A 16265-nucleotide genomic window follows, 5' to 3' on the forward strand; every position below is an offset into this window, starting at 1 on the left:
TCAGCTCATAATTTTTGTAGCTAAATGTAGAATCCAAAATGCCCCCTAATCCTTTAATCCGGGATAAACCAGGGTTTCCATTTCTCTGCCTGCACCACATTCTATGTAACTGTTTTCTAACTCACCTGTAAGACATAATAATACAGTAATACACATCTGGCAAATTATTTTATAAAAAGTAGATCAGAAAAGCCAGAGGAGCTGGAAGCCAGAAGTCGGTGGAAACCCGGGAGCAGACACAAAGAGAGAAAGATCGTCATGTGATAGGAGGTAGATAAAAGCCATGGAACTCCAAGGATTGTGGCAGACTTCGGAGAGAAAGTATGGTCTTGCCGATGCCTTGATTTTGGCCTTCTAGCCTTCCAAATCAGTCACAGAGAAGTTTTGTTGCCAGTGGTGTGCTGAGAAAGGTTTAACAATGGGCTTTCAGGGAAATTTCCATGGCTGATTTCAAGCAACCAAATTGATGTCTCTGCATGTGGAGTTCGTAAGAGATGTGGGTGCTGGGCTCTTAGAAGTCTGCATGGGCAGCTCCAGTACAGGCCACTGCTGCTTCTCCCCACCATACCCCCAAACATTTTCTTCCTGCCAGATGAAGCCTACAAGTCCACTCCCAGTGCTTTATTTAGAAGATTTGATTCCCTTCAAAATATACATTTCCCTGGAGAGGGTGGGGGAATGGGAGTTCCTTTCTCTCTCCCTCCTTTTTTCTCTCTCTGTCTCTCTTCTCCTTCCTTCTCTCTGTTTTTCTTTTCATAACTTACTGAGGACAATCATATCCTGGGCACAGTGCCAGGCACTGGGATATAAAGACAGGTCGGAATTCATCTCTGGCAGTAGGAACCTCTGGTCTAGATGGTGGAGAACAACCTACTCAAGCAACCAGCTTTTATATCTCCAGTGACAGAAGACTGCAGAGGGTATGAAGGGATGCAAAGGAGAGAGTGGTAATTCTATTCATTACAGGGATGAGTACATAAGGAAAGGCTTCAAGAAGGTGGTGATGCTTCAATTGAATTGTTAGAAGTGTCCCCGAAAATATCAGCAGCAGCAAACTTTTACTGAGCTCTTAACTATTTGTTGGGTACTTTTCCAAGCCCCACGTATGATCTCATTTAATCCTGACAGTAACTTTATGAAGTTGATAATGTTATTACTGCTATTTAAAATGAGAAGTTTGAAGCACAGGGGGGTTAAGTAACTTGCTGGTAACTACAAAAACTGGTAAAAGGTGGAGCCAGGATTTGAACCCAGTCATTCTGACTCTAGGGTCACAATCTCAACCATTTACAATATGCTGCCTCAAATAATGTCATGATATACCATAAGAGTGAAGGTTTTCAGTAATTCCGATAGGGAAAGTGGGGGGCAGTGGCTTAAACCATCACAAATCCTAAAATAGCATGGACATGTGCCTTCAAAAAACTCTGGGCCAGGCATCAGTTTTGTATGCACAGAGCCATCAGCTGTTCTCTGTGGAGCCCATCATCAAGCTTGCCAACCTGGCAACAGTTCATTACCTATAAGTGTAGTAGTAAATGTGCCATGAAGAAATTTTCTGTAACCAATTCCAGTAATAATTGGATTAAATACTTATTTAGTGTAGATTGCAATAAAGCTGCAATGTTAACTTCATGTTCAGATGAACAAGATCGCTTTGCAGAAATCAAGTGACACTTCATTAAAATTGTCATTGGAGATTGCCTGCTTGCAGAGTTGGATTGATTATCTTGAGCTAGCAAACAAAGCCTCAAAATTATTAATCCCATTTTGTACAACACTTATGCAAATAGAAGTTCTCTGCCTTGTTTTTATAGAAGTCAAAGCATAGAACAGTTTAAATAAAGAGCTGCACTTGAGGCTACAGGGTCTCTCTTTAAACACAACATGTATATATTAATTTAGCAGAACATGCTCAGTCATACTAAATTGATAGTTAATTAAAAAAAAAAAAAGTAGAGCAGTGTTTCTTAACTTTTTTTCCATTATCACCTCCTCAAGGAGCCTTTTTAGACTTTTTCTCCTAATATTTCCTCTCCTCCCCACCATGAAATTAAATACTAAGAAATATCATTTGTATTATCAAAGATTTTTTCATTCCCCAAGAACCAATTTTCACCCCCTTGGGGGTGATATTGTCCTTATTGAGCATACATGATGTAGAACAGTTTTACTTCCTGGAATATTCCCTGTAGAAACTATATTTTCACCCTTTCAATCTGTGCAAGGATTTTCTAAAGTAAAGTTTTAATTTGGTATACAGACAGGGGCTATAGCAAGGGCAAAACCTACAGAAGACTCTACCCCACCCCCTCCATCCTAACTAAACTCTCACTTACCACCCATATTTTGTGCATTTGAGTTTATGTGAAAAGGTAGATACTTGCAGAATTGAAGATAACTTTTCATTTTTAGTTTTTACAACATAAAGTTATGTATCTATTTTCCATCTGATGTATATAGACTTAAAAAATAAGTATTTTGGAAAAGATTTTAAATACAGACACATGAAGTTAATGAAGTGATATGAATTGAAAATGCTGGTGCCCTAATGGAAGGAAGCATAAACAGAACAATACTAGAATAAGTATTTGTTGTTTTGTGTGAGGAATCATAAGTTCTATATTTTAGTGGATTAGTATACATATTCTACTGAACCTGAAATCAACTCATATATATGATATACCTCAGAAGTACAACTTACCTACTTACAAGTTAGGTATCATTAGGATAGAGCTGTGGGGATTTATAAAGAGAGGAAATCTCTTTACCTTTTCCTTTTTCTAACCATGAGACTAGAATTCTGTCATAGGCCTCTAATGATTTTATTAAATTTTTTTTACAGATCAGATGAAAATACTAACAAAATGTACAATATAAGTCTATCTTCTGTTATATAAAACAGTACAATATTAATAGGCTTTAAAATATCAGGTCCTTTTGGATATTCCAAAGTGTGTCTGCACTCTTCTTTAAAAGGGCCTCCTCATCAGGATTCAAGTTAACTTTCACAATATCTGAGACACCATTCCACCCCAATATACAAGGGACGCTGAGAAAGATCTCTTCTTTTATTCCATAAAAGCCCTGAAAAGCAAAATTAAATTATTACTTAGTAACCTGATACCAAAAAGCAGCCATGCAAAAAAGTTTCAGTATAAGCATATACAAATGATTCTGTTCTTGATGCCAAATTTTTAAGTATTTCTCATAAAAATAAAACTGATCCACTGATTTTTTTCAGTAAAGGCTATGAAATTCCCATATAACCCAATCTTTTCTCAGAGCACTTACTCAATACCTCCCTGCCTCTTCTCTTCAGGAACCACATGTCAGTCTTTTCTGAATGAGATGGAATAACCAGAAGTTAGTCCATGATGGTCAACAGAAAGGGAAGAAGTGCTAAATAAAATAAGCCTCAAAAAAAATAGGCAAGGCAGAACTTTTGGTAAAGATGGCAGAGTAGAGAGCTCCAGGACTCAGGCCTTCCACCAAAAACAACTATTAAACAGGCAGGAACTATCTGAAATAATTACTTTGAAACTCAGGAGGCCAGAGGAACACTGGACAGCATCCAGGGAAGATTGGAGGAAGAGGCTGATAAACTATGATAAAGAACAGTAAACTGCTCTCTTGACGTAGCAGCTACTGGGGCCCATCCACCACTCTCAAAGCAGGCCACGTTGGGAGCCAGTCCCTGGCTAGTTTGCTGTGACAGAAAGAGACATAAAAATCCTCTTGCCCAAGAACAGGAGTGTGCCTGACCAATCACTCATCAGGGCTTTTGATTAGCAAATTCTGATCACTGGAGGCCCAATTCTGAGGACAGCTATTATTTCAATCTAACCCAGACAAAGTTGGCAGCAGCCATTGTTTCAACCTTCCCTGACAGGGGCAGAGACAGTGAAGATTTAAAGACTGCATTCCTCAGGGTTGCAGGGGACAGTTAGCTTAAGGGCTGCATTTGCTGGGCATCCCAGGAAAGCTCAGCTCTCAGAGAAGCTTTTGGGTCTTTCCTGAATGCCTCCCTCCCCCAGAGCACTTTGGAGTTGGTCTGCACCCTCTTCATGGGTCTCTGGCCCTGTTTAGGCTGGGAAAGACTGATTTGGGAAAGTCCTTTCCAGGGTAACCCTTCTCCCAGAATTTGCCCTCCAGGAAAAAGCAGCTAAACACAAAAATAGGAGTACAAAAAACTATAGAGGCATCTGGGGCAAATGCTTACCTGCTTCAAACACTGAGGAGAGGAAGGTTTGTCTCCTGGGAAACAGCAGGGACAAACTCCTGTAAATGGGAACTCCAATATAACTAAGAAGCAAAAGCCTAGAACAAGACAGAGGCCCAGAAAGAGGGAGAACCCTGCACACTTCATTCACCTTAGGCTGACCTTCTTGATAGAAGGACTGAAGCTCAAGAAAATCTCTGTCTTATCACCAGTGGGTTACAAAACCAAGAAAAAGACACATCAGGGAATAAATCCCAAAGTTAGCATTTTTAAATATTAAAATGTACAGTGTGCAACAAGAGTAAAAGACAAAGAAACAGGAAATGATGGCACATCCAAAGGAAGAGGATAAAAATACAGAAACCATCAAAAAAATAAGAATATGGATATACCCAACAAAGTCTTTAAAACAATGATCTTAACAATGCTCAAGAAGACGAGGTAAGTACATAGAAAGAACAAAGGATAGCAGGAAAACAACAAATGAGCAATATGAGAGTCTAAGACACAGAAATTTTTAAAAACAGAGCCAAACAGAACTACTTGAATTGAAAACCACCATACCTGAAATGAAAAATGTCCAGGAGGGTTTCAAGAGCAGATTGGAGTTGGCAGAAGAAAGAATAAGTGACTTTGAAGACAAGACACTTGGAATGAATCAGACTGAGGAGCAGAAAGAAAAAAGAAATGTTAAAAGTGAAAATAGCCTAAGAAATCTATGGGACACCATTAAGCACATGTATATATGCATTATGGGAGTCCCAGAAAGAGAAAAAAGAGAGAAAGGGGTAGAGGAATAGTCAAAGAAATTAATGACAGACAACTTCCCAAATCTAGCAAAAGACACGAATATGCACATCCAGGAAGCCCAGAGAACACCAAACAGGATAAACATGAAAAAAAAATACACCACATCAAATACTGATCACATTATCAAATGCAAAGGACAAGGAGAGAGTTCTGAAAGCTGCAAGAGAAAAAGCAGCATGTTACATACAAGGGAGTCCCAATTACACTGAGTGAGGATTTCTCATCAGAAACCATGGAGGCAAGAAGGCAGTAAAGTTGAAATACTTACAGTGAAAGAAAACAACTGTCAACCAAGAATTTTGTATCTGGTGATATTCCCTTTCAGAAATGAGAGAGAGATTGAGACATTCTCAGACAAATAAAAGCTAAGGGAGTTTGTCAATACTAGACCTGTTCTACAAGCAATGCTAAAGGCAGTTCTCCAGACTGAAAGGAAAGGACACTAGACAATGGTTAAAAGCAACATACAGAAATAAAGACCTGTAGTAAAGATAACTGTTTGGGTAATTATAAATGCCAGTATTAATTGTATAGTATTTTTAGCATATAGCTCTACTTCTTATTTCCTACATGTGCTAAAATGCAAATGCATTAAAAAATGTTAAATCTATGTTTTTGGACATAAAATATATAAAGATGTAAGTAGTAAAAAGTACAAAAAATGGTGGGGGACCAGAGGAGTATAGGAAAAGTATATATGCATGCTATTAAAATTAATTTGGTATCAAATCAAATATGATTTTTATATATTTAGGATGTTAAATTATAACCCTATGGTAACCACAAGGAAAATAGATGTAAAATATATCCAGATAGAAATGAGAGGGCACTCAATATGGTACAATACACACACAAAAAAACTAAATAAATATAAAAGAAGGCATTAACAGAATTGAGGGACAAAAAAAAAGTATAAGATTTACAAAGGCTAAATAGCAAAATGGCTGGAGAAAGTTCTGTATTATCAGTAGTAACTTTAAATGTAAATAGCTTAAACTCTCCAATATAAAGACAAAAATTGGCAGAATGGATAAAAAGCATGACCCAATGTGGTAGTATGAAGCTGTTGTCTACCCCCAAAAAAGGCTGTTTTTTTAATCCAGTCCTGTGGGTGCAGACCTATTGGAGGTGGGGCCTTTTGATTACATTATTTCAATTTAGATGTAACCAACCTCATTCAAGGTGTGTCTTAATCCTGTTACTGGATTTCTTTGTAAGAGGATAAGGACAGAAAGAAAGATAAGAAGCTCACGAAAAAAGCCACAGATGGAGAAGCCAAAAGCTAAAGCAATGAAACCTGGGAGAGAAGGACCAGCGGGTATCACCATGTGCCTGGCCATGTGACAGAGGAGTCCAGATTGTCAGCAACCTTTCTTCAGAGAAGGTACTGTCCTGTTGATGCTTTAATTTGGACATTTTCATGACCTTAGAATTATAATTGTAAGCCAATAAATCCCCATTATTAAAAGCCAGTCCATTTCTGGTATATTGTATTTTGATAGCTTTAGCAATCCAAAACACCCAACTGTATGCTGTCATCAAGAGACTCCCCTTAAAGCCAAAGACACAAGTAGGTTGCAGGCAAAAGGATGGGAAAAATGTATATCATGCAAGTAGTAACCAAAAGAGAACTGGGGTGGCTATACCAATATCAGATAAGATAGACATTAAATCAAAAACAGTTACGATGGACAAATATGGTCAATATTACTGATAAAGGGGATAATTCAATAGGAATGTAAAAATTACAAATATATATGCACTTAACAGCATTGCCTCAAAATATATGAAGCAAATACTAACCTATCTGAAGGAGAAATTGACAATTCTACATTAATAGTAGGAGACTTTAACACACCACTCTCAATAATGGATAGAACTAGTCAGAAGATCAATGAGGAAGTACAGGACTTGAATGATAGTCTAAACCAACTAGATCTAACATACATATCTAGAACACTGCACCCAACAAAAACAGAATACACATTTTTCTTGAGTGCACATTGATCATTCTCCAGGATGGACCATATGTTGGGTCACAAAACAAGTCTCAATAAATTCAAAAACACTGAAATCATACAATGTATATGCTCTGATCAAAACTGAATAAAGCTAGAAATCAATAAGGGCAAAATGGCAAATTCACAAATATGTGGAAATTAAACAACATACTTTTAAACGACCAAGGGATTAAAGAGGAAATCAGGAGTGAAATTAGGAAATATCTTGAGTTGAGTGAAAATGAAAATACAACATACCAAAATTTATGGGATGAAGCAAAGGCAGTGCTGAGAGAGAAATTTATAGCTCTGAATGCTTACATTAAAAAAGAAGAAAGACGTCATATCTGAGACCTACCCTTAAAACTGGAAGAACTAGAAAAAGAATCACAAACCAAACCCAAAGCAAGCAGAAGGAAGGAAACAAATATTAGAGCGGAGATAAATGAAATAGAAAACAAAAAAAACAAAAAAAACAAAAAAAACAAAAAAAAAAAGAGAGAGACTCAACAAAACCAAAAGTTCATTCTTTGAAAAGGTCAATTAAATTGACAAACCTTTAGCTAGACTGACAAAGAAAAAGAGAGGATACAAATAAAGAAAACCAGAAATGAAAATGGGGACATTACCACCAACCCAGCCAAAATAAAAAGGACTATAAGAGGTTACTATGAACAACTGGTATGCCAATAAATTAGATAACCTAGATGAAATTGACAACTTCCTACAAATTTTTTAGTCAAACTACCTAGATTGACTCAAGAAGAAACAGAAGATCTCAACAAACCAATTATTAGTAAAGAGATTGAAACACTAATCAAAACCCTTCCAACAAAGAAAATCCCAGGACCAGATGTCTTCACAGGGGAATTCTACAAAACTATCCAAGAAGACTTAATTCCAATCCTGCTCAAATTCTTACTCCCTTGTTTTGGTTTGTTTGAAATGTTTTTTTTTTATTGTATATTTTTTTAAAAAATTTTTTTGATATAGTTAATAGTTAATTTTTTTAAAAAAGAGTTAATTAAAAAAAAACAATGAAAAAAATAAGCAGAGCCCCCTTGAGGAGCTGGTGGAGAATGCAGGGGTGCTGGGGTTCCCCACCTCAATGGTTGCTGATGTGCTCACAGACATAGAGGACTGGTGGTTTGATGGGCTGAGCCCTCTACCATGGGACTTGCCCTTGGCAAGACTGTGGCTGCAAAGGAGAGGCTAGGCCTGCCTATAATTGGGCCTAAGAGCCTCCTCCCAAATGCCTCTTTGTTGCTCAGATGTGGCCCTCTCTCTCTAGCTAAGCCAACTTGGCAGGTGGAATCACTGCCCTCCCCCCTACATGGGATCATTCATTGATATTAAAAGAATTACACACCACGATCAAGTGGGATTTATCCCTGGTTTGCAAGGGTGGTTCAACAGAAGAAAATCAACAATGTAGTACACCACATTAACAGAACAAAGGAAAAAAAAAAAAACACATGATAATCTCAATTGATGCAAAATAGGCATTTGACAAAATCCAGCACGACTTCCTGATAAAAACACTTAGAACACCAGGAATGGAAGGAAACTTCCTCAATATGATAAAGGGCATATATAAAAGCCCACAGCTAACATTCTACTTAATGGTAAAAGACTGAAAACTTTCCCCCAAAATCAGGAACAAGACTAGGATGCCCACTGTCACCACTGTTTTTCAATATTGTACTGGAAGTTCTAGCCAGAGCAGTTAGGCAAGGAAAAAAAATAAAAGGCATCTAAATTGGAAAGGAAGAAGTGAAACTTTCCCTATTGTAGATGATACGATCCTATATACAGAAAATCTGGGAAAAAAAGTCCACAACAAAGTTCCTAGAGCTAATAAATGAATTCAACAAAGTGGCAGGGTACAAGATTAATACCCCAAAATCTGTAGTGTTTTTATACACAAACAATGAACAATTGGAATAAGAAACCAAGAAAAAAATTCCATTCACAATAGCAACTAAAAGCATCAAATAACTAGGAATAAATCTCACCAAGGATGCAAATGACTTGTACACAGAAAACTGCAAAACATTGCTAAAAGAAATCTTTAAAAAACCTAAATAAATGGCAGGACAGTCCATGTTCATGGATTGAAGACTAAATGTCATTATGATGTCAACACTACACTATCCAAAGCAATTTATAGATTCGATGCCATCCCAACCAAAATTTCAAAAACCTTCCTTGCAGAAATAAAATAGCATATCATCAAATTTGTATGGAAGGGTAAATGGCCCTAAATAGCTAAAGCCATCTTGAAAAAGAAGAATGAACTTGGAGGACAAACACTTCCTGATCTTAAAACTTGTTACAAACTACAGTAATCAAAACAGCCTATTATTGGCATAAGGACAGACATATAGACCAATGGAATATAATTGAGAGCTCAGATATCAATCCTCATATATATGGCCAACTGATTTTGACAAGTTGGCAAAGATGACTCAATTGGGAAAGAACAGTCTCTTCAACAAATGGTGCTGGGAAAAAAAGAAGAGGAGGACCACTATCTCACACCATTTACAAAAATAAAAAATCAACTCAAAATGGATCAAAGATCTTAATGTAAGATCTAGAACTATCAAAGTCCTAAAAGAAAATACAGGGAAGTATCTTCAGACCTTGTGTTAGGTAATGGTTTCCTACACCTGACATCCAAAGCACAAACAACAAAAGAAAAAACAGATAAATGGGACCTCGTCAAAATAAAAAACTTTCATTCCCCAAAGGGCTTCATCATGAAAGTAAAACAACAACCTATAAATGGGAGAAAGTATTTGGAAACCACATGTCCAATAAAGGATTTCTCTCCAGAATATATAAAGAAATCCTTAACAACAAACAACCCAGTGAAAAATATGGGCAAAAAACTTGAACAAACATCTCTCCAAAGAAGATATACAAATGGCTAGGAAGCACATGAAAAGATGCACAACATCATTAGCCACCAGGGAAATACAAATCAAAACTACAATGAGATACCATTTCTACATCCATTAGAATGGCTGCTATTAAAAAATGGGAAATCATAAGTGTTGGAGAGAATGTACAGAAATAGTAACACTCATTCACTGCTGATGAGAATGTAAAATGGTGCAGCCACTGTGGAAGACAGTTCAGTGGTGTTCCGGTTTGCTAATGCTGCCTTTTTGCAAAACACCAGAAATGGATCAGCTTTTATAAAAGGGGTTTATTTGGTTACAAAGTTACAGTCTTAAGGCCATAAAGTGTCCAAGGTAAGTCATCTATAATCGGGTACCTTCACTGGAGGATGGCCAATGGTGTCTGGAAAACCTCTGTTAGCTGGGAAGGCACATGGCTGGCGTCTGCTCCAAAGTTCTGGTTTCAAATGGCTTTCTCCCAGGATGTTCCTCTCTAGGCTGCAGTTCCTCAAAAATGTCACTCTTAGTTGCACTTGGGATATTTGTCCTCTCTCACCTTCTCAGGAGCAAAAGACTGCTTTCAAAGGCCATATCCAAAACGTCTCTATAAGCTGCAGCTCCTCTCTTAGCCCCTGTGCATTCTTCAAAGTATCCCTCTTGGCTGCAGCAAGATCACTCCTTCTGTCTAAGCTTATATAGTGCTCTAGTAAACTAATCAAGGCCCACACTGAACAGGCAGGGCCACACCTCCATGGAAATGATCTAATTAGAGTTATCACCTACAGTTGGGTGGGTCACATCTCCATGGAAACACTCAATCAAAGAATTACAATCCAATCAACACTAATACGTCTGCCCACACAAGACAGAATCAAAGATAATGGCATTTGGGGGGATATAATACATTCAAACTGGCACAGGTGGTTCCTCAGAAAGCTAAGGAAAGAACTACTACTACATGACCCAGCAATCCCACTACTAGGTATATACTCAGCAGAAATGAAAGCCAGGATTTGAAAAGATATTTGCACACTGAGGTTCACAGCAGCATTGTTCACAATTGCCAAAATATGAAAGCAACCCAAGTGTCCATCAACAGATAAATGGATAAATGAAATGTGGTATATAGATACAATGGAATGTTATTCAGCCATAAAAAGAAATTAAGTCCTGATACATGTGACAACATGGATGAACCTTGAAGACATAATGTTGAATGAAATAAGTCAGACATAAAAGGACAAATATTGTATGATCTCACTGATTTGAAACAATTAGAATAAGCAAACTCATAGAGTTATAATGGAAAATACAGATTACCAGGGGATGGGGTGGGAATATGGAATGGGAAGTTAAGTCTTAAAATGTACAGTGTTCCTATTTGGAATAATGGAAAAGTTTTGGTAACAGACGGTGGTGATGTTAGCAAAACAATGTGAATGCAATTAGCATTAAAATATATATATAAATATGATTACAAGGGGAAATATTATATTGTATATATGGTAACAGAATAAAATTTTTTTAAAAAATCCATAGAACTACGCTACACAAACAGTGAACCTTAGGTTATACCATGGACTTTAATAGTACAATTATCAAAATGGGCTCTCATAAATTGTAACAAATGTTCCACACCAATGCAAATTGGTGGTGGTGGCATTGTGTATGGGAATCCTTATTTTGTGCGTGATTGTTCTTCAAACCCATAAATTCTCAATAGAAGAACAAATAATTCTCAAAGAACAAAAAATAAGCAAAGTATTTTTCTGTATTTATGAGAATTGGAAATGTTTTGGAAAAGGCAATGAAGAGTATAATGGTTACACCCTTCCCTCCTCTTTTGAGAGTAAAGGAGCTCTGGCAGAATAAGCAACTACCCCAAAGGGCTTCTGAGAGGATGAGGCAGAGAGGTGCCATATTTTTCAAATTTTATAAATATAGCTTAAATTCTAATATTAATTATTTTTTTATAATTTATTCTTTTTATAATTTATTCATGTGGATGTAGATCACATACATTGAATTTGTCTGTGACCCTTTAGCAGAAGGTCAAACCCATTTTCATCATCTGTGCAAGTCAAACCTGCATATCCCTCTACCCTGCCTCTCTTTTTTACACTCCTCAGGTAAAACCCAAACCTGGATGAATTCACCCATCAGCTTTCTCCACTCCTGCACTCAGGTCACTGGAGGAAAACTACACAACAAAGTTGATCCTTAACTTACATTACAAATTTAAACTGACAAATAAATTAATACTTAACCTCAAATCCACACTGACAGTAATTGTAATTTTCTTTCCCACAAGGACTATTTCAAATCTTCTTGAACTTCTGACTATTCTATACCTCCCTTGACTCTCACCAAATTATTCTGTCTCCTTTCAATAAATAGATAGAAGTCCTCAGATGCTTCTAATGTCACACTTACAAATCTCCATGTTCCAGAATCCGTAATCTCCAGTTACAACAAAGCACTTGTCCCTCATCCTTTCTAATGCTACTACTCCTTTCTAAGGCTACTACTCCCACCCATGTTCTTGATCCAATCCCCCTATGCCTTTTTAAGAGCCTTACTACTTATTACTGCTGTCCTCTTTCTCTCACATGGTACCTGATCTTCACCATCAGCACTTTATCTTTTAAAAATAAATATTCTGGGGAGGAACCTAAGATGGCGGCTAGGTGAGACAGAGAAAAAAACACCTCCGTGGAAAACACTAGATAAAAAACCAGAAAGTGACTCAGAACACCACTTCCAGAGTAGCACCAGCCAGACAAGTTCTGCTAAGGCCACAGGGAACATGCATTTGGTGAAACCAGGAGTCTGCATTCTGAAATGAGTGAGTGAGTGGGCTGCACACTGCAGTGTGGGGAAACGGTGGGTTGGCATTTTTTTTTTTTTTTTTTAAAAAAAAGAAGCCCGGGAACAGCTGCAGATAAGACGGGAGCGGTCTGGACTAACTCCTCGGTGTCTGGGGTGGAGGATACCACTTCCCACACCCACGGCTGATTGTCTTGGGTCCAGGGGAGCAAAGGGGAGCCAAAAAGAGAGGAAAAAAAAAACAAAAAACGCACGACTTGCAGCCGTCTCCCCAGCAGGCGGGGCTACACCTGCCCGGGGACGAACACACAGCACAGAGCCGAGCCAAGAAACCCAGCCTGACAGGGAGTCTTTCCCGCAACACTGCTCACACGACACAATATCGGCCATGGACAGTGGCCTTGAATACACCCACAGCTGATTGTCCTGGAGCTGGGAGGGCAGAGCTGTGTGGAAAGGGGGAAGTTAGCACATCCCATTTGACCATCTTTGAAGCGGGCTGGGAACGCCCCTACACAGCCTGGCAGCCCAGGGCTTCCCTGGAGGCTGGCGCTCACTTGTGATGTGGCACGGCCTTCCCCCTACTCAGCAGAGGTCCTGGAAAAGCACAGCAGGGAGGGGGGAGCCACTCAGAAATCCCAGGGAACCTACACCAATACCAAGGACTTTTGTGTCAGCAGCAGAGAACAGCCTTAAATCTCAGGGAACACCTGGGAGGTTTGATTGTTAAAACTGCCCTTCCTCCCTAACCGCTCAGGCACATGCCCCTCATTGAGGGCAGACAGCACCGACAACACACCCAAATTAAGTGCACCAATTGGACCCCAAAAGAATCAGATCCCCACACACCACAAAGTTGGGGAGAACTGACTTGAGGGGAATAAGTGACTCACAGACGCCATCTGCTGGTTAGTTAGAGAAAGTGTATGTCACCAAGCTGCAATTCTAACAAATTAAAGATCAAGTAAAGCAAATGCCAAGAGGCCAAAAACAACAGAAAATCTTAAAGCATATGATAAAACCAGACGACATGGAGAACTCGAACCCAAACGCTCAAATCAAAAGATCCGAAGACACACGGTTCCTGGCAGAATTAATCAAAGAACTACAGACAGGCAATGAGAGCATGGCACGGGATATAAAAGACTTAAAGAAGAGCATGGCACAGAATATAAAAGACATAAAGAAGACCCTAGAAGAGCATAAAGAAGATATTGCAAGAGTAAATAAAAAAATAGAAGATATTATGGAAATTAAAGAAACTGTAGGCCAAATTAAAAAGACTCTGGATACTCATAATACTAGATTAGAGGAAGTTGAACAACAACTCAGCCTCCTCAAGGAGCACAGAACAGAAAATGAAAGAACAAAAGAAAGAATGGGGAAAAAAATGGAAAAATTTGAAATGGATCTCAGGGATATGATAGATAAAATAAAACATCCAAATTTAAGACTCATTGGTGTCCCAGAAGGGGAAGAGAAGGGTAAAGGTCTAGAAAGAGTATTCAAAGAAATTGTTGGGGAAAACTTCCCAAACCTTCTACACAATATAAACACACAAAGCATAAATGCCCAGCGAACTCCAAATAGAACAAATTCAAACAAACTCACTCCAAGACATATTCTGATCAGACTGTCAAATACTGAAGAGGAGCAAGTTCTGAAAGCAGCAAGAGAAAAGCAATTCACCACATACAAAGGAAACAACATAAGACTAAGTAATGACTACTCAGTGGCCACCATGGAGGCGAGAAGGCAGTGGCATGACATATTTAAAATTCTGAGAGAGAAAAATTTCCAGCCAAGAATACTTTATCCAGCAAAACTCTCCTTCAAATTTGAGAGAGAGCTTAAATTTTTCACAAACAAATGCTGAGAGAGTTTGCTAATAAAAGACCTGCCCTACTTCAGATACTAAAGCAAGCCCTACCGACAGAGAAACAAAGAAATGAGGGAGAGATATAGAGAATTTTAACAGACATATATAGAATATTACATCCCAGGTCACTGGGACACACATTCTTCACTAGTGATCACGGACCTTTCTCCAGAATGGACTGTATGCGAGGACATAAAAACAAGCCTCAATAAAATAAAAAATAAAAAAATGAATTTATTCAAAGCACATTCTCTGACACAATGGAATACAAATAGAAGTCAGTAACCATCAGAGACTTAGAGAATTCACAAACACCTGAAGGATAAAAATGAGGGGGAGATGAAAACATTCCCGGATAATCAAAAGCTGAGGGACTTCATCACCAGTAGATCAGTACTAAGCAGGCTGAAAGGAAGGGACACTAAACAATTGACTGAAACCACATGAAGAAATGAAGATTTCCAGTAAAGATCACATGGTAAATATAAAGACCAATACTACCATATTGTTGATTTATAACTCCACTATTTACTTCCTACAGGATCTAAAATACATAAACTGTAATGATAAATCAGTGGTTTTGGACTCAATGTAAAATATGTAATTTTTGACAAGAACTACATAAAGGTGGGGGAATGGAGGGGTATAGGAACACAGTTTACGTGTCCTATTGAAGTTAAGTTGGTATCAAAGAAAAACAAGATTGTTATAGATTTAAGATGTTAAATTTAAGCCCCATGGTAAACACAAAGAAAGTATCAGAGAATATGACTAAAGAGATGAAAAGTAGAGTAGGGGTTCCAAGAAGTGGGGGAAGGGGCAATGGGGAGTTAAGAAATGAGAGTAGGGTTTTTGTTTGGGGTGAAGGGAAACTTCTAGAAATGGATGGTCGGAAGGTGATAGCATTGCAACATTCTAAATGTGATTAATCCCACTAATGGAATGCTAGGGAGGGGTGGAATAGGAAGATATAGGCTATATATATCTTTCCACAATTGAAAAAAAAAATAATAAGACAGTCTAAATAGATGACAAGTAAATGCCAAGGATGATCCTGGATGGGATCTGAGGTCAGAGGAGAGGAGGCTCAAAGGGACACAGATGGGACACAAGGGAAAAAAAAAAAAGAAATACAGAATGTAAGCTTTATATCAATGTTGAATTTCTTGAACTTCTTAGCTGCGTTTAATGAGATTGCATAAAATAATGTTCTTGTCCATGGGAAAGGTATATGTGAATTATATTGTTTGTTCAAAGATATGTGCAGCTTGCTCTCATATGTTCAGAGGACAGAGCAATAGATGATGGATGTTAGGGAGGGAGGGAGGAAGGGAGAGAGGGAGGGAAAGAAAGAGACAGTGGTGTGACAGGATCTTAAAGGTGATGGATCGGGGTATCGGGGGAGGGGGTTCGGGGTATGATGGAGTTCTATGTATGGGGTTTGTACTGTTTTTGCAACTGTTCCTGTAAGATTCAACTTATTTCAAAATAAAACTCATTATTAAAAAAAAAACAAAAAGACAACTAACCTAAAAAACAAAATTAAAAAAATAAATCTCCCCTTGACCTGATTTCCCTCTCTAATTATTGTCCTCTCTCCTTACTTTTATAGCTAAAACCTC

The 16265-nt window shown here is 38.1% G+C and overlaps 1 protein-coding gene across 3 annotated transcripts in view; it reads right to left on the bottom strand.

The window, feature by feature from the left end:
• Positions 1–16265, bottom strand: part of LOC119536466 (L-lactate dehydrogenase C chain) — a 138277-nt gene that overhangs the window by 46750 nt on the left and 75262 nt on the right. For 2 of the 3 annotated variants that reach the window (XM_037839272.1, XM_037839271.1), the window contains one exon: positions 2858–3087. The exons of the other annotated variant lie outside the window; for it this stretch is intronic. In XM_037839272.1, coding sequence (XP_037695200.1) covers positions 2923–3087 — 165 coding nt within the window. In that variant the 3' untranslated portion in view covers positions 2858–2922. Of the gene's footprint in view, positions 1–2857; positions 3088–16265 lie in introns of those variants that run through there. 3 annotated transcript variants of the gene reach the window in all.

Source organism: Choloepus didactylus, chromosome 6, assembly GCF_015220235.1.
Source record: "Choloepus didactylus isolate mChoDid1 chromosome 6, mChoDid1.pri, whole genome shotgun sequence".
Lineage (NCBI taxonomy): Eukaryota > Metazoa > Chordata > Mammalia > Pilosa > Megalonychidae > Choloepus > Choloepus didactylus.